At 35.0% G+C, this 27470-nt stretch overlaps 1 protein-coding gene across 9 annotated transcripts in view; it reads left to right on the forward strand.

Moving 5' to 3' along the window:
- TUT7 (terminal uridylyl transferase 7) overlaps nt 1–27193 on the forward strand; it is a 77997-nt gene extending 50804 nt beyond the window's left edge. For 6 of the 9 annotated variants that reach the window (XM_072596964.1, XM_072596970.1, XM_072596966.1 and 3 more), the window contains 9 exons: nt 479–556; nt 1077–1254; nt 3161–3208; nt 3286–3377; nt 4571–4686; nt 9908–10233; nt 13234–13307; nt 14446–14509; nt 26199–27193. In XM_072596964.1, coding sequence (XP_072453065.1) covers nt 479–556; nt 1077–1254; nt 3161–3208; nt 3286–3377; nt 4571–4686; nt 9908–10233; nt 13234–13307; nt 14446–14509; nt 26199–26266 — 1044 coding nt within the window. In that variant the 3' untranslated portion in view covers nt 26267–27193. Of the gene's footprint in view, nt 1–478; nt 557–1076; nt 1255–3160; nt 3209–3285; nt 3378–4570; nt 4687–9907; nt 10234–13233; nt 13308–14445; nt 14510–15028; nt 15095–19528; nt 19580–26198 lie in introns of all 9 variants that reach the window. The other 3 variants (XR_011964395.1, XM_072596967.1, XM_072596968.1) reach the window with 3 other exon arrangements.
- Nucleotides 27194–27470: the final 277 nt, after the last annotated feature.

Raw genomic sequence — 27470 nt, forward strand, 5'->3', positions numbered from 1 at the left:
GTGCTCAGTGGTTATTGACTTCTATGCTTTACTTCCCCTCTGGAATATAGGAGGGGAGAGGGATCCTCTATGAGATCCCTGCCACACGTTCTTATGTTTCAGTCTCATTGGAGTCCTAACTGTTCTGTGATCACATCCTGCCTCCTCTGTCACTGCACTTGTGCAGACTGTTCCTCCATGCTGGTAGTAGAACACACACACATCCCCACACACACACACACTCTCTCTCTCTCTCTCTGTCTTCCCCTTCCTTCAAGGCCTGTTTCAGGCTGCATCTCCTCATTCAGTTCTCTACATCTTTCACAGTATTACATTTCACTTTTCCAATGAATGTATCCTATTTTAATTTGTGTTACATTTTTGTACATGTGATATTCTTCTCTTCCCCAAATTATATTACAAACTCCTAGCATTATGCCTAGGGTACTTAATAAATGTTGCAGTTACACCGAATGAATGTTTCGAAATTCTATTTTAGATATACGAAGAGGAGAAAAGACCTGAAATAATTGTTGATGGCTGGAACACCTATTTTTTTGATCGAATAAGTGAATTGGTAGGTAGTTTTAGGGTAATTTTTTTCTTGTATCTTGCAAGTATAATGAAATCAATGTAAATATTTTAAAATATGAACTAATCATTTTAGATAAATGGCCTAAAACTGGTTATCCTGGTTTAACTGTACAGTTAAAAGTTACCAGAATTTGTTTAAGTTGGAATGAAAAAAAAAATTCTTTGACTTTGGCTTAGTGAGCACTAAAGAGAGACAAAAGAGAGAGAGCTGTTTTATTGCTAGCTGTTTATAGCCAAGCCGTCTTATATGTATATTAAAGATTCAGTGAACATGTTGTCTCCTAATTTTTTGAGTCTGTAATAACTCAAAGGGACAGTATAAAAGTTAATAAATGATTGAAGACTTATTTTCTAAAACATGAAAGTGAGCTACGATTAATTAAATTCTGAAAGAAAAGCCATTTCATCTCTTGACTTGGAGTAAATAGATACCAACATGGTTATGAACTATTTGTATTGAATACCTTGAAAGAACACGACACATTTCCCTTGGTTCCCTCTAGCCAGCCTTTTGGCCAGAACACGGAAAAAATACGGAATCTGTTGGGGAGCTGTGGTTGGGACTCCTTCGATTCTACACAGAAGAGTTTGATTTTAAAGAACATGTTATTTGTATCAGGAGAAAAAGTCTGCTTACAACTTTCAAGAAGCAGTGGACCTCAAAATACATTGTTATTGAAGGTACAGTCAAAACTGTAGAATGGACTGCAGAAATCTATGTATGGAATACAAATTGTGGACATCATTGTTAAAAATCAGTTTAATGGTGATTGTTAACACATTTTTTACCTAAATAGGTATCTATTTTAATATATTCGGTGAAAACTTAAGGACAGCATGTGTCAAATTTGCTATCAAAAATAGCATCCCTCAAAGAATTTGGAGGTTTATTATTATCATCCTGTATCTGATATCACATTTCTAAAACTAAAGAATTGGAGCAGATGCTCTTGAAGGCCTGTTTCTCTTCTAACATTCCATTAACTCTATGGAATCAGTTAATACCAGACATTGTTAAAAATGGAACATTTAAGTCCTTAGCTCTGGTATGCTGTTCTTAACTCATTTCAATGTGCAGTAATGATCTGGACAAGTTTGACTAGGCAGAGATGTGAGGAAAGATGGGGAACATGTAGAAAAATGCAAAAGAAGGAACTGAATTATCAAGTTAGATGCATAAAAACCATTTCCCTCTGACCAAAACTTTAGCCAAATTGCAAGAGTCTTCCTCTGCAGTGCGCACAATAGGTGATACAGGTAATCAGATAACAAGATGACTTGGTATTATGGTTTTTTCATTTTCAGCATTTTTATGTTAGGTCTTATTTTGAGTACCTCAGTTTTTTTCTTAATATGTATAATGCTTAAGGCTATATTGGAAAGTTGTTTATTCCTCTAAACATGAAGTATAAGCAGTAATAAACAATGACTGATTTTATATTGATTTGCTGAGGCAACCAGGGCATGATCATAGTTGGAGTGTATCACATTAAGCAAGATTATATAATGTGTCAGTTTTATGCTACCCGTGGAAAGGAACAGGAAAATGTGTGTTGTTTCCCATTTTTACTGAAAATGAGTTACCATTTCTTAGAGCAGATAACTAACAGGTTTTTGTGAAGTTAAAAACAAATCTCTAAGGGAGATAATAGACACGTTAAAAATAAAACGTTGAGGATATTATTCACTTAGTATCTTTGACAGTAATTGATATTTACAATAATAACCATAAATCATCAAACAAAGGTTAATTAAACAAGTTTGAGAGTATTTTGTCAAAAATTAGAATAAATAGAATTTATAAGAGAGTTCTTTAGTCCCATATTTATGTATAGTACATTGATTTTGTAACGTAGTATTTTTCATGGATTTTGTAACATGAACAGATTTTTCTGCTCAGAAATCTTGATTTGTGTGATATCGTATGCTTAAGAGAAAGGTAAAAGAATTGAAGACACATGAAGCCATATGTTTTTTTACAACATCCTTCCATCACTGATTCTCTTTAATAGTGATATTCTCAAAATTAGGGGCCAAAATTGAACTAATAATAGCTCACATTTCTGTTATACTTTAATCTAGAATTGAGTCCACGAAAGTTGTATTTTTCATAATCTAATTTTTCATAACATAAAACCATAGATTTTGAGTTCTCATATTCCTCTCAATTATCTTCCAATAACAGATCTGAAATGGAAATTAAGATCTTCAAAACTAAAAGCATTTGTGTAGCAGAGAGACATTTATGGGAGAGGTTTTTTTCTGAGGGAGAATAATTTTATTTGTTATTAAAGTGAAAGCAAATTAATCCTATGCATATTCTCAAAATATAAGTAGCAAATGAAATGAGGAACAGGGAAGTGATATACCTTACTTTTCCTGTGAACTGAGTAGCTGTATTGTGTCTACTGCTTCTTCCCCTCTCTATTTGTTTACCTGTTTTTTTCTTTTAGATTATAAACTGTGATAATGAAAATAGTTTTGTTTAATAAAGTAAAACAGTTCTAATCTTTACAATATGTCCCTTTTAATTATGTGATAATTCTACTATTTGAAGTAACTTTTATCCAAAATTTTCTTCACTTAGATCCCTTTGATTTGAATCATAATCTTGGTGCTGGATTATCACGAAAAAGTAAGTTACTTTGTTTGGAAATATGTTAAATTCTGTCCTTCTTTTAACGTGTCTAACCTGTTTTTTCTTGTTCTTAGTGACAAATTTTATAATGAAGGCTTTTATCAATGGTAGAAGAGTGTTTGGTATCCCAGTAAAAGGATTCCCTAAAGAATATCCTTCAAAAATGGTAAGTGTCAGTTTTGGAAATAACTATTAATAGAAGTTTTCAAAAAGCATGTTCTTTAAATTCGTCTTGGTTGTAAAAACTCTGAAAGCCTCATTTTTATATTCAAATTAAATCTTAGAGTGGAAATTTATTCCCAAAGAAATTTTATTTTTATGCCTTTGTTTATGATTAATGAGAGGGTAAGCTGTAATTATTGCTTGTTCTCAGGAGTCAAAATTTTAGGGTGTGAATAAGTGGTCACCAGCATATGAGTCTGTTGGTCATTAACTGCGCATCACCTTTTCAAGATTATTTGATGATTGAGCCAGATGCAATATGTCAGTTTTTCACATGTAGTGATAGGGTAAATAATGCCAGAAGACGAGGAGAGATTTATTTATGCACATGAATAGAGCAGTAAATTGTCATTTCCCACGTAATCATGGTAGAATTAAGCCTCTTAACACTGTAATGATTGTTGCAATTGCAAATGAGATGTTAGTCTTTCATCTGAACTGTGAGCAACCAGCTCATGGAGATGTAGAGCCCTGACCTTTACACAGGTGCTGAGCATTAATGCTGTCTTCTACTGAACAGTAACTTTTGTGGTTAAAGGAGTAAAAACAATGTTCTCCTTAATGCATTGTTAATGCATTATAATCTTGACACTACATCTTCATTTAGCGCACGCACGCATGCATGCACACACAGACACACACACACACGACCTAATTAGGTAAAGGCACACAAGTCACTTCTTTGTTTGCCTCGGGTCCCTCAACTGTACACTGGGAATAATAAGAGCATGACCTCCCAGGATTGTTGTGAGCGTCAGATGAGCTACTGTAGCTGTAAAGAAATTCACACACTCTCCGGCACGTAGTAGGTTCTACATAAATGCTTTTCCCCTTCTCTTCCTCCCCACCCCAAACTATCTGATATTTTAATATTTTATATTTACTTATATTTGTTCTCTTTATATTTCTCACACTCATACACATGTATCTTCCTCAGTATAAGATCTTTGAGAGTAAAGGCTGTTTTCTTTGTATTTTCGTCCCTAGTGCTTACACAGTACTGAAAACAAAGTGTAGATTAACACTGAATGCACATTACTGCTGAAAATAGGAATTGATGTTGCTGACTAATACTCAAGACCCCTGAATTTCAAAATCGATCCTAATTCAAAATCTCACTAAGTTATATTCTTCTAGGAATATTTTTTTGATCCGGAAGTATTAACAGAAGGAGAATTGGCACCAAATGACAGATGTTGCAGAATTTGCGGCAAAATTGGACACTTTATGAAAGACTGTCCCATGCGGAGAAAGTAAGTTATTGCTTTTTAAAAAAGAGAGTTTTTTTAATTTGTATTTTGTTTTCCTTCTATTCAGTTTTATAAATAAACTTAAGAGGTCCACGATGAGAAATTCAGGCCATCAATTACTATTGTTCAGTCCTTTTCAACTCTTTGTATGACCCCATTTGAAATTTTCTTGGCAGATATACTGGGATAGTTTGCCATTTCCTTCTCCAGCTCCTCTTAAGATGAGGAAATTGCGGGAAACATTTAAGTGACTTGCTTAAGGTCACACAGCTAGTAAATGTCTAGGGTCAGATTTGAACTCAGGTCTTCATGATTCTAGGCTCGGTGATCTATCTACTGCACCACCTAGCTGCCCATCAACAGCCATTTGAAAAAGTGCTCCACCTCACTAATAATTAAGGAAATGCAAATTGAGGCAATTCCAGGGTCCCACCTCCCACTTACCAGATTAGTGAAGATGGCCAAAGAAGGTAAAATGACAGTTGTTAGAGGGGCTTCTAGGAAATGGGCGTATTAATGCACTATTGGTGTGCGGTGCTGTCAATTGATCCAGCCATTCTGGAAAGCAATATGGAACTATTCCCAAAAAATCACCAAACTGTTCATACCCTTTGATGCAGTGATACCATTACTTGGTCTGTGCTTCAAAGAGATCAAAGAAAGATGAAAGGACCCATATGTTCAAATATAGATGTAGATATATAGCTGGCCACAACAAAAATAGCTTACACACACATCAGCACAGATAATTGATCAAATTAGCTGAAAAGGTCCATGAGAACAAAATTTTTCATAATGTCTTAGTATTATTTATGTGTCTCTGTGTAAGTGTGCATATAGATATATGTATACATAAAAACTTTTTGTAGTGATACGTGTGTATATATATGTGTGTGTTCAGGCACATTTTATAACAGAAAAGAACTGTAACCTCTGAAGATGCCCATCAGTTGGCATATGGGTGAACAAATTGTGGTATATGAATATAATGGAATACTGTTTCCTTGTAAGAAGTTGTTAAAGGGATAATTTCAGATCAACCTGGGAAGTCTTCTGTGAACTGGTACAGAATGAAATAAGCAGAATCAGAAGAACAGTTTATACAGTAAAGTACAATACTGTGAAGAAAAATTATCTAAAGACTTAGGAACTCAGTGTAGTGACCATTCATGGTTCCAGAGGACCAGTGGTGAAGTGCTTCCCAACACCTGAAAGGGAAGGATTTAAGATAGAAAATATATTTTATAGAAAATATATTTTTAGAAATGGTCATGTAGGAATGTGTTTTGATCATTCATATTTTTACAAGGTGTAGAGATTGGGGCAGGGGGGGGTGGATGAAAAAAACATGTTTTGATAGATATTTTTACCTCCCCAAAAAAGAGAACTAAGAAGAGCCGTAAGTAATTGTTGCTGTGTTTGTCCTTCATCCTCAAAGAGGACCATGATATCAGGAAAATGATGACCTGATTTTGATTTAAGTGAGGGAGGGCTGTGCAGGTCACTAGCCTCACTTTCTCATCTGGTCCAGTAGCTAGATATTCATCAGTAATTCCAGTAGTATGAATTATGTTAACATTTAAGGGAAAGTAAGATATACTTAAAAGTTATATTCTTAGTTAAAACTACAGATCAGTTATAACTCCTTGAAAATATTCAGTCATTTTTCATTATTCAGGTGAAAGAAGTCCAGGCCACCTCTTTTACCCCTTTACCTGCAACTTTCCCCATTGTAGGCCATAGCTCTGTTAAGTATTATCAGGAAACAGAAAAAAGAAGAAAAAAATCTCAAATTTACCCCACTTTGGATCTTCATTATTTAACTTGTAAACACTTTCTACTATGTCATGTTCTTTACATAGGAAGAACAACAGCTTGTTTTGTGTGTTTCTTATTTGTAATCCGCAAGGTAGGGATTAATAATAATACTGACATTTATTTAGCACTTTAAGATTTGCAAAAAAAAAAAAAAAAAAGAACTTTTTAAAATACATTTAATCCTGCTCTAACACTATGCAGTAACTATTGCTGGTGTTTTTGTTTCAATTTTACAGCAGGGGAAACTGAGTAAAAGTGGTTTGGTAACTTAACTTGCCTAAGGTCACCAAACTAGTAAATGTTGGAGGTAGGATTTGAACTCATGTCTCCTCACTCCCAAGTACACAGCTCTTTTCAAGAAGCTCTTCTGCCTTTGTGATAACCTTGCTACGTACAGGGTGGAGAATTATTTGATCAGTTTTAGGAATATCCATCTTAAAGGTTAAATATGGCTGCAATTCTCAAACTTTTTGGTCTCAGGGCATTTTACACTCTTAAAAATTATTGAGGACCACAAGAAGCTTTTGTTTGTGTGGGTTGTATAATAATGTCTTAGTATTATTATGAAAATAGGATTTCACAGACCTTCTTTTAGCTCACTTAGCATCTGTGCTAAAATATGTCAGTTTCCATTGTTAAGCTGGTATATCAAAAGTTAAATAATTCATTCTTTTTATATTAACTAAAACCAAAGTTTTTTGCTTCATACAAACTCTATATATCTGGTCAACATGTTTAGAACAAGCACCTGGAATTTGGAGCGTTCTGTTCTAAGACAAACAGTTCATTTATTCAACTTTTACTCAAATAATTCTGATTACATAAGGCAAATAATAGTTTTGATTTTGTAACATAATAGCCTCTTCCTATCTGTGGCTAAAAGTACTTTACAATTCAGATTGTTCAGGTCTGACAAAGAATTTCGATCATTTAAGAAAGGGAGTCCCGCATAGAAGAGGTTACTTACACAGTCTCAATGGGTTCTGTGAGTTTTGGATTCCAGTGGCACCACCTTGGACTTAGTGAATCAAAGAGTATTTGCAACTAGACACAGAACTGATCTTTGTAACTGTCTGAGGTAACTTTGAGCCAAGAGACAGGAAGGTAAATTGTAATTGAATTAAGTTGTAATTTTACAAACAGCTTTTTCTACATAAATTTAATATCCCTCTGTGCATTTTTAAAAACTCTTATATTTTAGGAGGGATAAAGAAGAGACCATCAGCTTGTACTTTCAGTTAAAAGCTTGCTTTATTTAGTTTCCAGTTTCTTGCCTTGTATGTAAAATTGGTTATACTGACTGCTATTGTACAATGCAAAAAGCACTGTACAAAAAATACAGTGCAGAAATGTCTGTGGAACCAGAGAACCCAGGTTCAAAACCCATCTCTGGTCTTACTATCTGCATATCTTTGCTAAAGTCACTTATCCTCCACAAGCCTCAGTTTCCTCATGTATAAAATGAGGAGGTTAGATTAGATCACTTCCTTCCAGCTTTAGATCATGACTCTGGTTTCTGAGCCACATTGAACACAAGTAACACAGTGACCTCAGAGTTAAGTGGAAGACTTTTGGCATGTATTAGTTTACAGCTCTAATATAATAATATAATCCATTTCTGTGTTCAAACCAAGGAAAATAGCTTATTCTTTGCATTTTCTAATCACTGACATAGCCAAATGATGTTAGTAGCAACTTACTTATCCACAAGTCATTTAGTAAGCAATATTAGCTATGTAAAACATAACCAAGAACCAGAAAACAGGATGGGGAAAAATCATTATGAGCAGCCAGAAGAGATGTCACAAAGTATATGCACTAAATAAGGCTCATATGTTTTACCTAAAGAGTAACCCCTCAGGTTTTCATCACATCTTGTAGTTATAAAAATCATAGTTAGCTGGTTTATGAGACCACAATAGATATAAATAAGCAAAATAAAACAAGTGTTAAATCAGACGTACAAATTCAAAAGCTAGAAAGGTTTTTTGGTGTAAGAGTGAAGAAACCTACATAACTTAATGGAATATATACCTGTGTATCAGAAGTCATTCCTGAGATATCAAGAGAAAGTTACCTTTTGTTCACTATATTCTGTTTGAAAGGCAGAGTAATATAGATTGAATACTGGACTCATGACCTGATTTGGGTTTAAGTGCTCATTCTCATATATGCTGGCATTGTTGATGTGTGCTAGGCATTTCTTTTTAGACTAAATTGCAGGACAATTGCATTAGTAGACAGGTTCCCTCACCAGGAGTTATCTACCCTGATCAAATTAAGGGTTCAAATCCCTCTTCCTCCAATTCTATTTAAAACTCTGTTTTAAAAGGCAGGAAAATATGTAATATGTTTTCAGAAAATTTCCCTAAAAAATGGTTTTAAAAAATATCCTGGCCCATAAAGTGCTTTAAATAACTGAAATGTAGGTTTATGTTAGCTAAGTTCATTCCTGTAAGAACAAAGTGCTATTTGGCCATACTTACTGCTAAGTTCCTAGATTAACTATATAAGAAGGAGAGGGGGGAAAAAGTATTATCTAATTAAATTTTATTAGTTTGATTTGTTAATTATTGGTCATCCCATTTGGATTGAGAATTCTATTTTCCACTTGCTGACATAAATTTTGCCTTCCTTTATGCTATTTCTTCCACAAGACTAACCAAAATATGGAGGTTGAGATTGAGGCCAATGACAGAGGAGCTGACTAAAAATAAAAAGTCTGTCTCTTCTTCCTTGAAACACAACAAAATGCCCCCCAGCAGCTGATCTTATGTGAACCCAATATGATAGTGTGCTTTCTATTTAAGTACCTATAAGAAAAGGCTTATTGAGAAGACCATTTGTCCCGTACTTCTTTATATGTTATATGTGGGCAGCTAAGTGATACAGTAGATACAGCAATGGACCAGAAGTTAAGAAATCTTGAGTTCAGATCCAGCCTCAGACATTAACTGTGTGACCCTGAGCAAGTCATTTAACTTCTGGCTGCCTCAGTTTCCTCAACTGTAAAATAGGGATAATTGTAGCATCTACCTCACAAATCAAATAAGATAACATTTTTAAGGCACTTAGCACAGTGTTTGGCACATATCACCCTTGGTGTAATTCAGATAGACTATTTGTAGGTAGCAAACTTCATCAGTCCTCCAGAATTATGGTTGGTCATTACATTGATGAGGGTTTTTAAAGTCTCTCAAGGTTGTTTTTGTTTTCAGTGTTGCAGTTATTATATAAATTATTTTATATAAAGAAGTTCTCCTAGCTCTGTTCATACTACCTCGGTTCATGTTAATCTCCCCTACTTTCTCTGAATCTATTCTTTTCTCTAAAGAACTTGTGTTTTTTAGGCTAGTGCCAGGGTTTTTCATACTACAATTTATGCTACTGTAATACTTTTATACAGAGTGAGGCGCCGGCATGATCATGAAGATATTAAAAACCAAAGATATCCTGAAAACAATGAAAAAAGAAACAAAGAAGACAAAGAAATTCAAAATAAAAACACGGAAAGAGAGATGTTGGCAAAAGAGGGAAAGTTACAGTGTGTACCTCAGAAAGTCAAACAGGGAAGAGGAGGAGTGCTGGAAATGGGAAGAGACAAAGTTTCCCGGCAATCATTAGAAAAATGGAAGCGACAAGATGACAAAGACTTAAGAGAAAAACGTTGTTTTATTTGTGGAAGAGAAGGACATATTAAAAAAGATTGCCCACAGTATAAAGGAGCTACAGGTATGGTAATAACAACCTAGTATTTGTAGGAGGCATTTTGGAAATGTCCATTTTAAGAATTCTTTAGTGCTTATTCATTTGCTAAGTTGAACAAACATGTTTGTTCCAGAAATAAGAATCGATCCTTCCTCTTACCAAGGCTACCTCCTTATCCCATCCAGTCTCCTCTAGCAGACCTCCACAGTCATCATGTATCTCTCTAATTCATTGACTCTTTCTCATCTACAAACATGCCCAAGCCTCCCCCTCCTTAAACTCTTACGTCTCCTGAAGCAGCTGTAGCTCTCCCGTTCCAAGCTAAACTTCTAGACAAGCTGTCTTCTCTTCCTCTCTTTACTTATTTTTCGATGCAGGTTGGCTTCTGATCTCATTTCTCCACCAAAACCATTCTCTCCAAAGTTATCAGTGATTTCTCAATTGCTAAATCTAATGGCTTTTTCTCAGTTCTCATCCTTCAACAAGTATTTATTAAGTGTTGAGCACCATATGCATGACATAGAATACAGTACAGTAGAATAAAAGCCCAAAACCCCTGCCCTTACTGAGCTCACATTCTAATAGGGGAGAGGTCATTCAAACAGCTGAACAAAAAAAAAGGAATGAGAAAGTCTTCTTACAGAAGGTGAAATTTTAGCTAAGACTTTGAGGAAGCCAAAAGGAAGAGATGAGGATGAAGATAGTTATAGACATGAGGGATAGCCAGTAGAAATGGCAGAGTCAGGAGATTAAATATCTTGTGGGAGAAACAGCAAGGAGGCCATGACACCAAATCATAACTGGAGAGTTAGTAAGGATCTGAAGACAAAGGATCTTCTCTTTGATCCTGGGGGTAATTGGGAACTACTGAAATTTGTTGAGTAGAGGCATAACAGCCAGACCTGTGCTTTAGGACAGTGAATAGAGGGTTGACTTCACTGGGGACAGACTTGAGACAGAGATATCAACCAGAAGGTTGGAAGTGCTCCCTATTAACCCCCTCTCTCTTCCTGGATACTCTGTCCTCTGGGTTTTATGACCCCTCTCCTGGTTCTCCTACCTGTCTCATCACTTCATCTCGGTCTCTGCTGAATCACCATCATCTGTGTGCTGCTCCTTCATTGTGAATATAGCCCACACTCTCTTTTGGGTCTTATCAGCTCTCCTGAATTTAATTATCTTTATGCAGATGACCCTCAAATCTATATATGCAGCCCTGGTTCCACTTTCTGAGCTCTGATCTTGCATCTCCAGGTGCCTATTGGCTAATTTGAACTGGATGTCCCAGAAACATCTCACTCAGCATGTCTGAAACAAAACTTATTATCTTTTCTGTTGAGGGCAACACCACTGTTCTTGCAGTCATCCGAATTGTAACCTTGTGTTCATTCTGAACTCCTCATCCTTCCCCTTTTGTAGCTAATCATTTGCCAATCTCTCTACTCCCATGATCACCACCAGCTTCTTCATCGATCTCCGTTGTTTCAGTCTCTTTTCCTCTCCAGTTCATCTACCACCCAACTTCCAAAGTAACATTCCTAAAGCATGAGTCTGACCAGGGGGCTCCTCTAGTGGCTCCCTAGTTCTTCTAACACAAAATACAAATTTCTCTGTTTGGCATTTAAAATGTTTTCTAACTTGGTCCCAACCTACCTTTTCAGACTCACTGTTCATTATACTCCTTCTTGTATTCTGTGGTCTAACCAAAGTGGACTCTCTACTCCACTACTTAGCACTGACTGTCATTCTTCCTGGAATGCATTCCATCCTCTTCTCTGCTTTGTAAAGGCCTCAGTTTCCTGCAAAACTGAGTTGTCATGCCACTTTCTACATAAGGTCTTTCATTTTTGCCTTTCCACCCCTACACAAGGTATGTAGTAGGCAATAAATATTTGTTGATTGAGTGAAGAAATTAGAATAATCATGGTATAAAAAGTCAAATTAATCTTCTCTCATTATGACTGTTGGATTTCTCTTCGTTTTTTTGACGGCAAGTGTTATGAAGGTCAGTTTGATGCCCCAGGTAACAAGTAGCCCAGTCATTCTCTCATGCCTAAAACTGTAGTTTTGTTGAGCAGTGTTGGTGTTAGAGGGGCTTTACCTGGTTTACTCAGAACGCATCCTCAGCAATTTAAATAGCTACCTAGAATCTACTTGGCGGGGGGGGGGGGGGATTGGTGATAAGTAAGTAGCCCAAATTCATTCCCAACTGACATATTTGAAGTGAGTTGATCATCTCTATTAAAGATCAAGTTTCTGTATTTAATATCTTTTCAGTTTTATCAAAAGTGCCAAGAATTTTTTAAAATTAGAAGGAAGAAACTAAGCCATCTCCCTTGAAAGTTTTCTTTTTATTTCTGAATAAAGACTCTGGATTGAAATAGAAGGGCACCCTGTGGCTGCCATAATTCTACTTTTTCAGGGACTACAGAAAAAGTTGCTGGTACTGAGAATTTCCGTAAGCATGAACATAAAGCAATTACTCTAAAAATAACCACTATAAAATAAATAAAAAACATTCAAGTAGCTTCCTAGATAAAAACAAAAGTGACTGTGATATCCACAGCTCTCTCATGACCATTCTGTTGAAGGGACAGATTCCAGTCTGTTTTGTAAGACCAGTAAGAAAAGAATCACAATCAAAGCAGATGCTCAGGAAAGAAAAAGAATGCAGCATTTGTTTCCTTTTTCACCACTGTACCTTCCTCTACACTTCTTGGAGCCATTAGGAAAATGTCCTTTGTGGGAAAGCCCAAGTAGAAATGGGGGGTGGGGGGGAGTGCGTGTGTGTGTGTGTGTGTGTGTGTGTGTGTGTGCGTGTGTGCGTGTGTGCGTGTGTGCATGCATACACATATCCTATTTCTTGATATGATTTTCATACAGGTGATATTCTCTTTACAAATATCACTATGCACCCAAGGCAAAAGATAATTTTGCTTTGACAGAAAATTTTATGCACAATACAAACACAGAGAAGCTGCTTTTTATTTAAAGCAGAATCATAAAATACTCTTTATTTTAAAGGTGTGTCTAAATCGGATGGTCTGTTTGGGTCTTCTTCCCCTGGTCCCTTGAAACAAACCGGTAAACTCAGTCAGGTAAGCATAGATCAAAATTCCCAAGAAGCCACTATATCCCCTCAGTGCTTCATTTCATTTTGTAGTTATTTATCAGGAGCTTTATATTTCAGTGAAACAAGGACACACGATTATATTCCTGTGGGTGTTTTTGCCCTACAGCAGATCATAACCCCTTTATAACTCAGGAGATGATCTAAGAATAACTGTAGCCAGGAAAGCTGGTCCCAGCAGTAACCAGCCTGTTCCTCTGGTGAGAGTGTACATACTAAACATTTTTCAGCGTATTATAGGGCACAGCAGGGCTTGTTCTCTGTTGTCATTAAATAACCTTCAATAAATAACCAAGCTTCCCTTCCATGCCACAATGAAGAATAAGAGGGTGGCTTTATTATAAGATGACATGAAGCTTTAATGAAGCAATTCACAAACATTTTGGTCTCAAGATCCTGTTACATACTTAAAAAAAAATTAAGGACCCCAAAGAGTGTTTGATTATCTATTAATATTTACCATATTGAAATAAAAACTGATAAATCTTTCAAATATTTTTCAATTCATTTTAAATTAATAATAAAGTTATCAAATATGTTAATACAACATGTTTAATGAAAAATAACTGAATTTTTCAACACAAAAATAATTTGAGACAGGTCGCATTGCTTTACATATTTTTACAAATTTCTTTAATGGCAGGCTTACTAGAAGGTCACTGGATTTTCATATATGTTCTGCATTTAATCTAAGTGCTGTATAATACAACATGTTGCTATATGTTGTTTTGCTTGAAGTAACATCTTAGTAGAATTTTGAAGATAACTTTGACCTTACAGACCCCCTAAAAGGGTTTCCAGGACACCTCACAGTCTACAGAACACACTTTAACAAGTACTGCTTTAATGTGTTCTTTTATTTCACATGGCTGTGTTTTGCCATTTAAGTATACGACAGCTTATATTTCTTTATTTTCTCTGGCATTGTATAATGGCAGGTGGAAAGCGGGGGAGGAGATTTTAAAGTTATTACTTGTGTGAGTGAAAATTACAGAACATTGACACTTAAATTATCTATTTCATCCACTTTTTTATGTAGTTTAAATGTTGATTCTTTCAACAAGCTTTCATTGTGTATGTGATCAATACACCTTGCTTGTTTTTAGGCAATTCATTTACAAGAAGAAAAAAAGAAACAAAAAGCGAAAATGTTTTTGAGTCCCCAATCAGGTATGTGAATTTTTATAATAATTCATTTCATTTTAACATATGCTGACATAGACTAATATTTTTTTTTCCTTGAGTGAACCTTCTACTCCTCCATTTTTACCTATTATACTGTTTCTCCATTTTTTTCTCCTGTTCCTGAAAGAATAGCTGTCTTTGCTATAACAAACATTGTATGTATTTGCCAGGACAAATATGTTAACTTAAAGGAACAAGTAGTTACTTGCTTTTTAGATTTCTCTTATAAAGAAAGAGAAATAGTGGTTAACACTCAGTTCCTTATTATCTTTCTACTAAACCTCTTGGAATGACCTTCAAGGATGTTAGGCCCTCCAGGCAGTGAGGGGAAGCCAGCCAGGAGCTAGAACTGCTGCCATGGGAGTTCTTTGACTGAAATCAAAGGTATTTAAACCTTTGTTCAGATATTAATATTGAATTTAAATGCTAAGCCTGAGTATTGAAAAGAAATGAAGGAATTCTCACAGGATTGATTCCAATTAATTTTATCCTTTCTTTTTTTAGTAAGAGTGGATGAGACTCTCAAAGATTAAGAAAAATTACACAGACTAGCAGCAGGCCAGAAATCAGGTGCTTATATCATCTCTTTCCCCACCTACCTTCATAAGATGTAAGAGAAAAGGAAAAATTTGCAAGCAAGTAGAGCATATGGTCTCTGCCTTATAATACTTGATTTAAAATTTACAGCCTTATAATACTTGATTTAAAATTTACAGCCTAACTTTTGATCTTCTTAATACTTTTAAAGAAATTCTTAAAATTTGTAAACTTTGTTGAAGCAATGACACTTTGGTATTTATATTATGAGTGAATAACAGATAATTGAAAAGGTACTGAGCTTTGTACATGTCAGTTTTATCTGAAAACATCTGGACATTTTAGTGAACTGCATACTCAGAATGAATCAGTAGTGAGAAATATCTGCCAAAAAGCCTAATGCATTCTTAGGCTACATTACTAAGAGTCTCATGGTATCCAGGAGTCAAGAAATAATAATACTGCTGTACCCTGCCCTAGTTAGACCACATTTGGCCACACTGGAGCATTGTGTTCAGTTCTCTGCACCATGTTTTAGGAATCTGACAAGTGGCCAAAAGAAAGCAACCAAGATGGCAAAGGGTCTCAGGTTTCTTCCCCATGAAGATGATTTGAGGGAACTGGGACTGTTAAGATTGAAGAGAATATTTAAGGTTCACATAATGAACATCTCCCATTCAGAGGGCTGGCATTGGAAGAGGCAGTGGATTTTTTTACTTACCCCTAGAAGGTAGAACTAGGAGCAATGGGTAGAAGTTTAAAAAGAGGTAAGTTTAGGCTTAAAATAAAAAATATCTTTATTAGAGCTATGCAGAAGTGGAAAGAACTGTCTTGAGATGTACTAGGTTTCCTTCAGGCTGATGGGAATGTTCATGTTTGAGTTTAACCAGATGGATTCTGAGGTTTTCCTACTCTGATACTCTGTTAAGTTAGATCTCATTTTGACCTGTGTGTGACTGCCTGATCAATTTGGAAATACAAAAAGTTACTCAAATTATTTTATGTTTGTACCAGTATAGAAGCCTTTAAGCAAAATTGCCTAATTAAAATTCCTAGTGTCAGAGTTTTTTAAATGTTTGTCATGGGTGCAAGTAATTATTAGCAAGTATTGTACATGAAACATAATTTTTTTTTCAATCATATACCAAGAGGAGAACTCTCCTAACTCTATAATATTTAGATTGTAACAACTGTTATTTGGGGACTAAGGTCACTTTGAAACAAGGGAATCCATTGTTAACTAGGTCTAGCTGCCAAAAAGAAGCAAATTGGGTTGGATAAAAAGTAGAAGCATGATAATTTGTACAAAAAATCCAGAATGTTTTAAAAGGGAGAGCTTAAAATCAATATATAAAACCTCTCTGATGCTGGTAGAGATAAGAAGCTTTCTCTGATAAATATTGCATCCCCTCTGTACTTCACTGTATTTTATACTTTATGGTGCTTACATGGATTTGTAGGCCTAAAAGTAGTTATTTGTCATCTTTTATATTTTGGAATTTGCTATTTTTAGGTTTTAATCACTAAAAATTGAAAGGGAAAAGAATTTTAATTGTGTTATGTAGCAATCGAATACTAGTGTAAATGTCAAAAAAAATTTTATTTATTAAACATTGAATAATACAAATGGAATTGTAACATATAAACTATTTACATTTTAATTAAAACAATATGGTATACTATAATAATTGGCATTTCTGTAACTCCTTAAAGTTTGCAGAATGTTTTCTTCACATCTCTGTATAGTAGGCAGTGCAAGTCTTATTATCCACATTTTACTAAAGAAGAAATTGAGTCTCTTAAGAGCTCACATAAGTCACCCTATTTTCACGGGGTGGTGAAATGTGTGCACTTTGTAATCACTCTTTCCAGTCCACCCATTACAAGTAACAGTATTTGTTGTCGCCACTTTCCAAATTGAGTTTTTGAAAATATTGTAGTCTCTATGTATGTCAATCTTGCGCTTTTGATCTTGTTTTGTATTATTTCATAGAGGTCTTTCTATGTCCTTTTACATTTGTCATTTTTATGGCATGATAATATTCATGTACATTAGTATTCTATAATTCATGTAGCCATTCTACAGTCATTGTTAAGAATCTTTCCCTTCCTAGTGAAATAAAGAAGTTTGGGATATTTCTGTACAGCTCATGGTGTGTTATCACTTACTCTATGTTGCCAGGTTCTTATCCATAGCTCTTACATCAGTCTACCCACAGCAAAGTAATAAAGGTACCTGTATTCCTGCCGCTCCATCACTATTTTAATTTTACCATGTTTTTCCAGTTCAGTTTGGTATATTTTCAAAGTTGTTTTGATTTCTCTGGTTATAAAAGAAATTAAACAACTTTTTATGTGGTTATTAACAATTTCACAGAATCTCCACATTGGAAAGAACCTTAGATGTCATTTAGTCCAAGCCATAGCAGAACAGACCCTTCTGTAGCAAACATACCTGATGATCACAACCTTTCTCCACACTCTCATTCACACCCTACAACCCTACAAAAAACTTCACTCATTTGTATCTACAGTTGATCTCCAATACACGCAAGTAATGAGTCTACAACTCCACAGTCTTCTTATAGTTTCATGAGTAACCATAGCATAAATACATGACCTTAATCACAACCTATTCTCATGCAGAAATTATACTGCAGTCAGAAAATTGTCAGAAACAGTAAGAAGTTGTACTTCATCCTCCTAAAATGTATCTTCATGTACTGCTCCCACTGCTAATACATTGGTGTTCCTGTCTTCCTACAACCCTCCAACATATGACTCTTACTATCTTTTGATCATTTTGCCAGTGTGTAGGATGCAAGGTAAAGTCTCAGGGTTGTTTTGATTATCATTTCTTATATAAGTGATTTGAATCATTCTTTCATGTGAGTACTAATAGTTTATTCGTGTCCTTTGACCACTTATCTATTGGAGAATAGTTTGTGGTCATATACATATATGTGCACTGATTGTTTGCATATACATATATATGCATGTTTGTGTACAGAGAGTATAACAAACCCCTTATAGAAATTTTTGATAAAAGATTTTTTCTCCCATTGAGCCACTTTTCTTTTCCTATGTGCATTAATTTTGTTTGCAGAAGCTTTTCACATGATCAAAGTTATCTATTTCGTCTTTTGTGATTGCCTCATTCCTTTTTTAGTTATAAATACATCTCCTACTGATAGTTGTGAGAGTTATATAAAGCCCTTCTCTTTTAATTTCTTCTGTAATATGATCTTTTTAATATTAAAGTCATGTTTCCATGTGCTGTGTAATGTTTCCCAGCAGCTTTATCAGATAGGGAGTTGTTTCCTAAATAATTTATGTTTTTCAGTTCTTTAAATACTAAGTAACAGAGTTCCATTGTTTCTGATTCTGTCTTGTTAATGTGTTTCATTATTACACTTTTTTTTTTTTAACAAATACCAGTTTTGAAGACTAGTACTTTATAATACAGCTGGAAGTCTGGACTTGTTATTTTACCTGTTATACCCTCTTTTCATCATTCCCTTTGATATCTTTAATTTTTCCAAGTGATTTTTATTGCTAGTTTATTGAGTTCTGTAAAGTGTGTTGCTTTGATCTCAGTTGTGTATGATGCTTGTTTTTAGTTTGAGATAGATACCTTTTATGATATTAAAACAAGGTGTCAGTATGCCTTTACTTTCTAGGGTTTTTAGCATAAATGTGTGTTGTACATTTTCAAAGGATTTTTGTGTATCTATTGAGATAATCATTTGGTTTTGGATTTTTTTCTTTTTAGTATAGTTAATTTCATTGCTGACAGATTTTTACTGAAAATTTTTAAATTGATATTCATTAATGATTTTGGTCTATAGTTCTCCTGTGGTTTATCCCTCCCTGGTTTACAATTAGGATTCTGTTTTATTTTCTAAAAGGAATTGGGTAAGGTTTCTTTCTCAGTTTTTGAGGAATTTGGCGTAGTATTGGTACTAATTCTTTGAAAGTTTGTTAGAATTCTCTTGTGAATCCATCAGGACTGGATGTGTTTTCCTTTGTTCTACTTCTTTTTTCTGAGATTTAAGACTCCATTTTGTCTTCTTTTCAGGTATTTTATAATTTTGAAAGTATCTTTGTTTTCTTTTGTGATCTCATTTTTGCTAGCATATTGCTGTACATAGTGGGTTCTAATAATTCTGTTCTAGGCCTGTTGTGATTTCTCTTTGTTCATTTATTAACTTGTTTCGATTTTCCTGTCCTCTTTTTAATCAGATTAGCTAAAGTTTTATCAGTTTATCAGCCTTTACAAAGAATGAACTTTCAGTTTTATTTATCATTTCTATAGGTTTATTGGTTTCCATTTTATCAGCTTCTCCTCTAATTTTAATATCTTCTTTTGGGCTTATTTTAGGTTTACTTGTTGGCTTTCTCTTTTTTAGAGTGCATATTCAGTTCATTAATTCTTTCCTTTTCTATTCTGTTAATGTATTTTTGTAGGGATATGATTTTTCTCCTGAGGACTGCTTTAGCTGCATTCCAGAAATTTTGGTATGTTGTTTCTTGGTTATCATTTTTTCCACATAGCTGTTAATTGTTTTTATGATTTGCTCTTTGACCAACTCAATTAAGATTTCAATGTTAAGTCTCTATTCATATCTGGATCTTTTGTTTGTACTCCCCAAACTGGCAATTCTTATTGAGTTATGGTTTGTAAAAGATATATTTAACATTTCTGCCTTTTTACATTTATTTGAAATATCTCTGTACCATAATTCATGATCAGTTTTTTTGCAAAAATTCCATGTGGTGCTGAGAAATACATATAATGTAATCTGTCCTGTTTAGAAGACATTATAAATTCTTTTAGCTCTAGTTTCTCCCTTTTGCTTGTCATTCTATTGGATTTGTCCAAAACTGAGAGAGGGATATTAAAATGTCTTGCCACTTGTCAGTGACTTCTTGTAATTCAATTTTTTCTTTATCAATTTAAATTCTAAGTTATCTGAAGCATATAAATTTAATGCTGATATTGTTGTCTTTTCTTCCTTTCAGTATAATACAGCTTACTTATTTATGTCTTTTTTATATTTTCAATTTTTGTTTTTGCTTTGTTTATAGCATGATTGCCAGTCCTGCTTTTTTGGATGCATGTGATGCAAAGTAAATTTTTTTCCAATCTCTCTTTTCCATTCTGTGTATGTCTTTGTTTTTTGGTTGTGTTTCTTTTAAGCAACAGATTGTGAGGGTTTTTTTTTTTTAATCCATTCTGTCAGTCTTTCGTTATACTGAGACTTAAGCTTATATTTTCCTTCATTTATCTCTAGTATGGGTTTTGGTTTTTTTTTATTTCAAATTAGCCTTCTTTTCCCCTTCAGTAAAGATAGTATTCTATTACTAAAGTCATTTTAGCTTAATCTGCTTTAAGGCAAACCTGTTCCTAACAGGTCTTTTCTGCGCACACACACCACATGCACACACTCTCACTCACTCATGCATGCACACAAATGCACACATGCTGGTCAGCCATTTGTTAACCCTTTCTAGTTTTCTTCCTTATATCTTGTTATCAAATTCTCTTTGTTTTCTCCCTCTCAATTAAGTAGTTAAGTAAAATCCTCCCCCCCCCACCCTCTCTTTTCCTTTAGTATGCTTTGATATTTAGTTTTTAAATTTCATTTTCTGTATCTTTTTCTAAAAAAATAATTTTTCTGTTTTTGTCTTCATTGTTTATATTCCCTTTCTGTTTATTCCAGACTTTTATTCTTCAGTTCATGGCCCTTACACTTATTTAATCCTTCTTTAATCTCTATTCTTCATGGAATTAACATTTCTAATGTGCCTATTTTGGGTTCCTTCTTCCAAACAGTTTCTTGGTTATTCCCTTGTAGAGCTTGTTCCCCATACACTCTGTCTTTCTGCTGTCTCACTTACAGCATAATTCTGACAGGTGATAGAGAATTTAGAACTCTGCAGCATGGTAGAAATCTTCATATGCCCATGCTTGTGCAATTTACTACCACCCTTTGAGCTCCCTGTGATTGTTGTGTTTTTTCCATTTCCTATGAAATCTCCTCTCTGGGTTCATGCCCTCTCGCTCTGTTGGGTGTCAATTGCCCCCAGGATGAGGGAGGCACCTAAGCACCAAATCCTTGTGGTTGTACCCATTGCAAAGTATCCCATCTCCATTTGTAAAATTTCTTTCTTCCCCCATAGGAATGTTCTTTAGTGGGCTTTCTACTACTAAAACAATACTGCCCTCTTTCCCCTATTTCAGTCTTTCTCTTCATCTCTCCACCTATTCTCCTGCCGGTTTTCTTCTTCCTGAGAGATTATGGAATATATATTTTCCCTTCATTGTTAACTTTTGACTTGATTAGGATACATAACATATTCCTCTTTCCTTTTCCTCCTCTCCCCCTTTACATATGCTTCCATTCTTAGTGCCACAAAAATCTTTGATTAACCTGCAGGTCTGGTATTATAAATTTTAATCCAATATGTTTCAGGTTTGTTTCTCCACCATCTCATCTTCTCCTTTGACCCTTTTCTCCTTGTGTATTTTTAGAAAGAAGCTTAATAATTACTTCTCTGTTATTTTGTTCTTCTCATCCTTAGTTTTATTTGTTCCTTTCTTGTGTTTCTGTTGTCTAAGGTATTTGATAAACAAGTATCTTGTTCATGTCTGGTTTTCTTCGTAGAAATGTTCACCTCTTAAATTAATTTAGTCTCAGATTTGTAGGGTATGCCACCTTGGGTTGCTTCTTCAACACCTTTGCTCTTTAGATCACAATATAGCATTCCATTTCTTCCTATGGTTTCTAGTGGGTTCAGAATATCTTATGTTAATAAAATTTCATTTCCTTTATATTTAAAGGTCTTTTTCTTGAACTTTTGCAAAATTTGTTTTTTTGTCAGTAAAATTGTTAAATTTAACCCTTGTCTTAGAATTTGCAGCATAGTTGTTGTTATTCTTCTGTGGACAGTATGGATTCTTTCAGTTCAGTTGGTACTTGGTTTTCTGTGTTCAGGAATTCTAGATAGATTTGGTTTTTGTGGTTTTTTTGTATTGCCGTGTTCAGGTTTTTGGACTTGGGAGTATTTTCTTCTGGGAAACCTATAATCTTTAAAGTGTTTTTGTGGGTCCTGTCTTTGAGATCAATATGGTTTGCTTGCATAGAGATCATATATTCTTTTAATTTTTAATTTTTTTTTGGTTTCAAATTCTCTCCTTCCCCACTTAGTAAGAAGGCAAGAAATACAATACATATTAAGTCAGATCATATAGTCTTTTAATGTTACTTTTTTTCACTTCTCTTATTCTAGATTGTCTTTCACTTCTGTGTGTTTGTATTCATAGTCAGTTCTCTCTCTTTTGTTTCTTTGATGATGTTTGCCACTGTGGTTATATATAGTCCTTCCAACTACCCAAATACTGAGCAGTTACAAATATTCTTTCCATGTAGGAATGTAAACAGTTCAACTTTAATAAGTCCCTTATGATTTCTCTTTCTTGTTTACCTTTTCATGCTTCTCTTGATTCTTGTGTTTGAAAGTCAAATTTTCTTTTCAGCTCTGGTCTTTTCATCAAGAATGCTTGAAAGTCCTCTATTTCATTGAATGACTACTTCTTCCCCTGAAGTATTATACTCAGTTTTGCTGGGGAGGTGATTCTTGGTTTTAATCCTAGTTCCTTTGACTTCTGGAATATCACATTCCAAGCCATGCAATGTAGAAGCTGCTAGATCTTATGTTATCCTGATTGTATTTCCACAATACTTGAATTGTTTCTTTCTAGCTGCTTGCAAAATTTTCTCCTTGACCTGTGAACTCTGAAATTTGGCTAAGATATTCCTAGGAGTTTCTCTTTTCAGATCTCTTTCAGGAGGTGTGATTAATGGATTCTTTCAATATTTATTTTGCCATCTGGTTCTCAATATAAGGGCAGTTTTCCTTTATAATTTCATGAAAGATGATGTCTAGGCCCTTTTTTGTTCATGGCTTTCAGGTAGTCCCATAATTTTTAAATTGTCTCTCTTGGATCTGTTTTCCAGGTCGGTTGTTTTTCCAGTGAGATATTTCACAGTCTTCTATTTTTTCATTCTTTTGGTTTTGTGTCTTAATTTCTTGATTTCTTATAAAGTCATTAGCTTCCATCTGTTCCATTCTAATTTTAAAGAACTATTTTCTTCAATGAGATTTTGAACCTCCTTTTCCATTTGACTAATTCTGCTTTTTAAACCATTCTCTTTGTTGGCTTTTTGGACCTCTTTTGCCAGTTGAGTTAGTCTATTTTTAAAGGTATTATTTTCTTCAGCATTTTTTTGGGGTCTCCTTTGGCAAGCTGTTGACTTGATTTTCAAGAATTTCTTGCATCACTTTCATTTCTAGTACCAATTTTTCCTCCACTTCTCTTACTTGATTTTCAATGGCCTGAGACCATTTCATATTTATTTTGGAGGTTTTGGATGCACAAGCCTTGACTTTTGGGTTTTCCTCTGATGATATGCATTGTTCTTCCTCGTCCAGAAGGATGGAAGAAAATACCTGTTCACCAAGAGAGTAGCCTTTTATAGTCTTATTTTTTTTCCCTTTTCTGGGCATTTTCCCAGTCAATTACTTGACTTTTGAGTTCTTTGTCAAGAGGAGGGTATACGCTGGAGACCTGTAATTTCTCAGTTCCTCCAAGGGGGCACAATCAGGGGAGAGGAGTTTACTCCTCTTCTGGCCTGCGCTGTTGTCTGGGAGCTACCAGAGTTTTTCTGCCTGGGATCTGCAAGTAAAATTCCTTTTTCAGAGCCTCCACCACCTCCACCACACCAGCACTCTTCCTCATCCCAGGGCCACCACTCAGGGCTGAGACCCAGATCAGTGGCTCAGTTCCCCCAGTGTCTTTAGGCTGAGGACTCCAAAAATGGACAGTAGTGTTGCTGCTGCTAACACTACCTGGGGCCAGGCCTAGGGAGGACCTTGCTCCCTTCTCACCCAGGTGACAAAGCTTTCTCACTGACCTTTGAAGCTAGCTGTGTTTGTGGGTTGAAGGATCTGGGAACCGCAACTACTGCCAGAGATTCCACCCCCGAGGCCTGCTCCTGTCCTGTTCCTACCAGTGCCGCACAGCTAAGGCCTGGGCCCTGTGTGATAGACCTTTCTTGTCGGCCTTCCAGGCTACCTTGGGCTGGAAATCTCTTTTACTTTGTCATTTTCTGGCTTCTGCTGCTCTAGAATTTGTTTAGACTCATTTTTTACAGGTATTTTATGGGCTATGGGGGATGAGCTAGAGTAGGTGCATCTTTCTACTCCACCATCTTGGCTCCACTCCCATTATTTTTAACACCATTCTGATCTACTTTTAGTTTCTCCAGAGATAGTTTGATTTCTGCAAAGTCCTTTTATTTTTTGGTATGATTTTCATGCTAATGGTAATTCTTGATTAAATTTGTATAAGCACATTCATTGATTTCAGGATCTCTTGGAATGTTTTGCAGAACGAATTTTTGTTTTTTCCATCTTTTTTGCATCTACTACCCTCTACTTTGGTATGTTGTTTCATGTTTATCTATTTTATATTTATATAGCTTGTTGTTTTTGAGGAGGGTGTGAGGAGACTGGCTCCCTGGCAACTTTTCATTCTACCATCTTCTAAAAGTCTAATTCACTAAAATAAGATGATTAGATTAATTTTTAAATGTCTAGTAAAAATCATTTGTAATCTTACTGTGTGTGTTTTACTAAAGAAGAAATACAGTATTCTGGGCGTCTTATTCATAATTACATTTGAACCATGAATTCTTATCGGGCCTCAGAAGTTTTTACAAGGATAAAAGAGCCAGGAAAGAATATGTTAATTCATCCACATAAGGACCAGAAGTTGAGTAAAGCACTCTTTTCCTATTCCTCTCTGCTGTCCAAAAAGATACTGCATTTAATCCTCATGAGAGAATCAGCAGTATAATACAGGAGGCCAAGAGTTAATGCAGTCAGGCTACACTGAGAAGCATGCTGTTGATAGGAATGTGATGTTTCCAACTCTGCTGATAGCTAAACTGGGTGCTGTAGTTTTAGGGCATTCATAAAAGCAGGTCAAGGAAATACTGGTTCAGTCCAAAAAAAAAAAGAAAAATGTGGTAATAATAGAAGAGAAAGGGCAACCTTACTAGACCGCTGTTCATACTTGAAAATATAGAAAGACACATGGAGAAATTGTGAAACAAAAGATGAAACTGTACAGCAATGGTGACCAAAAAGACATAGTTTCACGAAGCATTGATGTTGATGTTGATGAACCAGTACCCTTGGAGAAGACGGCTTTCACCTAACCACTCCATCTAATGACTCCTTCCACTTTCAGGAGGGTTTATGCTAAATTAAAAGGACGTTTCTTCATTTGAAGAACTTAAAGATATGCCCACTCTTATTCTGACCAGTATTAACTACCTCTAACAATCTTATCACCAACAGAAAGCATATATTAAGTGCTTGGTATGTGCAAACACTGCCCAACCATTCTGCCTACCCTGGGAAATGAAGTACTATTAAGCACTGTTATGAGTAAGTGTAAGAAAGGCTGAAGGCTTCTTGCGGATGGATATTACATTCTTAATTTTCCTATCACAACTGAGATGCTTCCTGCTTTATGTTTCCCTTCCTTTTCCTGTGGTGTTATAAGGATGAGAGTAGGAGTCCTCATCATAGATTCAGAGGAAGCAACAAAATCTTTCCTTTTGTTCCCACCACTATCTAGCGAGTCATCATTAGAGCTCCGTTCTTTTAGCCTTTTTCTGAAAATCACTCATACAAGATGCTGATTTCAAGCAAGATGAACATTTGCCATTTCTTTCCTCTCTCCCCAGACACCAGTCTGTACAAATCTGTTTGTACTTAACCATTTGAGTTCACAAACAACATAAGTTGTCCCTCCACGCCATCATAATAGCTAATTGTGAAGTTAATAAAATTGTGCTAGTGTGGCAACCTAACTTCATTTTGAAGGAGTTTCATTATAGCTGACCTTTCATATTTGAAACATTTATAATTCTAGTCATGTGAAGATATGAAATGAAAGCCAAACTCTCTGATGCAAATGGTAAAAAAGTAGAAAGTACTTTTGCTAATTGAAAAGTAAATAATTCAAGGTTTATTTGCATTTTTGTGTTTTTCTCCATTCTAGGCAGCCTTTCCAATAAATATATGACTCAGGGAAAAGCCTCACAGAAGAGGACCCAGCAAGACTTATGAGGGAACAGAGCACCATTTACATTTACATACACTCTGAAAATGAGGCTATTTTAGCTAAAGCAGCTTGGGCATACAGGACATGGCAGCACATAGCAGGCTTCAACTTAACATTTAAGGGAAATGGCAGTTGGTTCTTGTTTTTTATTTAATAAAATTGCTAATTTTTAAAAAAAAATTTTTAATATTGTCCACCTGCCACAGGCACCTGTTCTCACTAAATCTGAGCAATTTAACTGAAATCCATTTTGTTTGTCTTTGATAACTAGGTTAAAAAATGTGTGCTTAGGACCTAGTATGTAATGAGTGTGCTTCCCATGGTTTTTAATTCTTTGAAAACATACTAAAAATATGGGGTAGAAATCAGCCCTCCCCTGCAAATATACTTTTTGTTTTGAAAAGGGAAAACGGTATTATTTATTGTTTACTGAATCCTTATGTAAAAGTGTTTAAAGTATGAACTGCCTTCACCATATCTGCAAAAATAATTTAAAGATATCTGTAGAAAATTTGTTATATGAACATTAGTAAATTTTTATGTAAAATTTCTATGGACAAGGAATGCCATTGAGTTTTGGTTTTGTTTTGCTTCCCCCTTGTCTTTAAATATGAGTTGACATACTTGCTGCACTTATGTAAAAATGGAGACGTGAAACAAGTTGTCCTGTTTGATGCTGCTGAGAATATATTTGTACTACCTGTAAAACATGTCAGAGAAATATGTTCTTTCACTATGAATTTCTAATGCTCTACAAATTGAAGAGGCCATATCTGCCAATCAACATCTCAATGTCATCTTGGGCTGTTTAAAGACCTTCAGAGAAACCGTTAACTTCAAAAGTCACTGAAAAATAATATGTCTAGTCAATGGTCTGAACTATGCTTCCATTATTTATGATTTTGAAATAAAAAGCAAATTTTCAGTCTTTAGTTTTCTGACATTTTTTCTAGTGTTTTTAAATCACTTGATAGCATGCAAAATAAATTCAAAAGTGAGCCGTAATATTTTTGGCTTCTTTTTCAAAGAAAACTATATATAACCCACATACAACTTTCTAGTTCTTCTTAAGCTTTATTGTTCTTCAGCCCAGTGTGGCCAGTTGTTTCTCCAGTATATTAGAAAAAGATAGGAAAAGATACATGATACTAAATACAAAAGGACCAGGAAATTCTGAGGAAATGTTGATGAATGTAAGTTTGGACCTAT

Source organism: Notamacropus eugenii, chromosome 3, assembly GCF_028372415.1.
Source record: "Notamacropus eugenii isolate mMacEug1 chromosome 3, mMacEug1.pri_v2, whole genome shotgun sequence".
NCBI lineage: Eukaryota > Metazoa > Chordata > Mammalia > Diprotodontia > Macropodidae > Notamacropus > Notamacropus eugenii.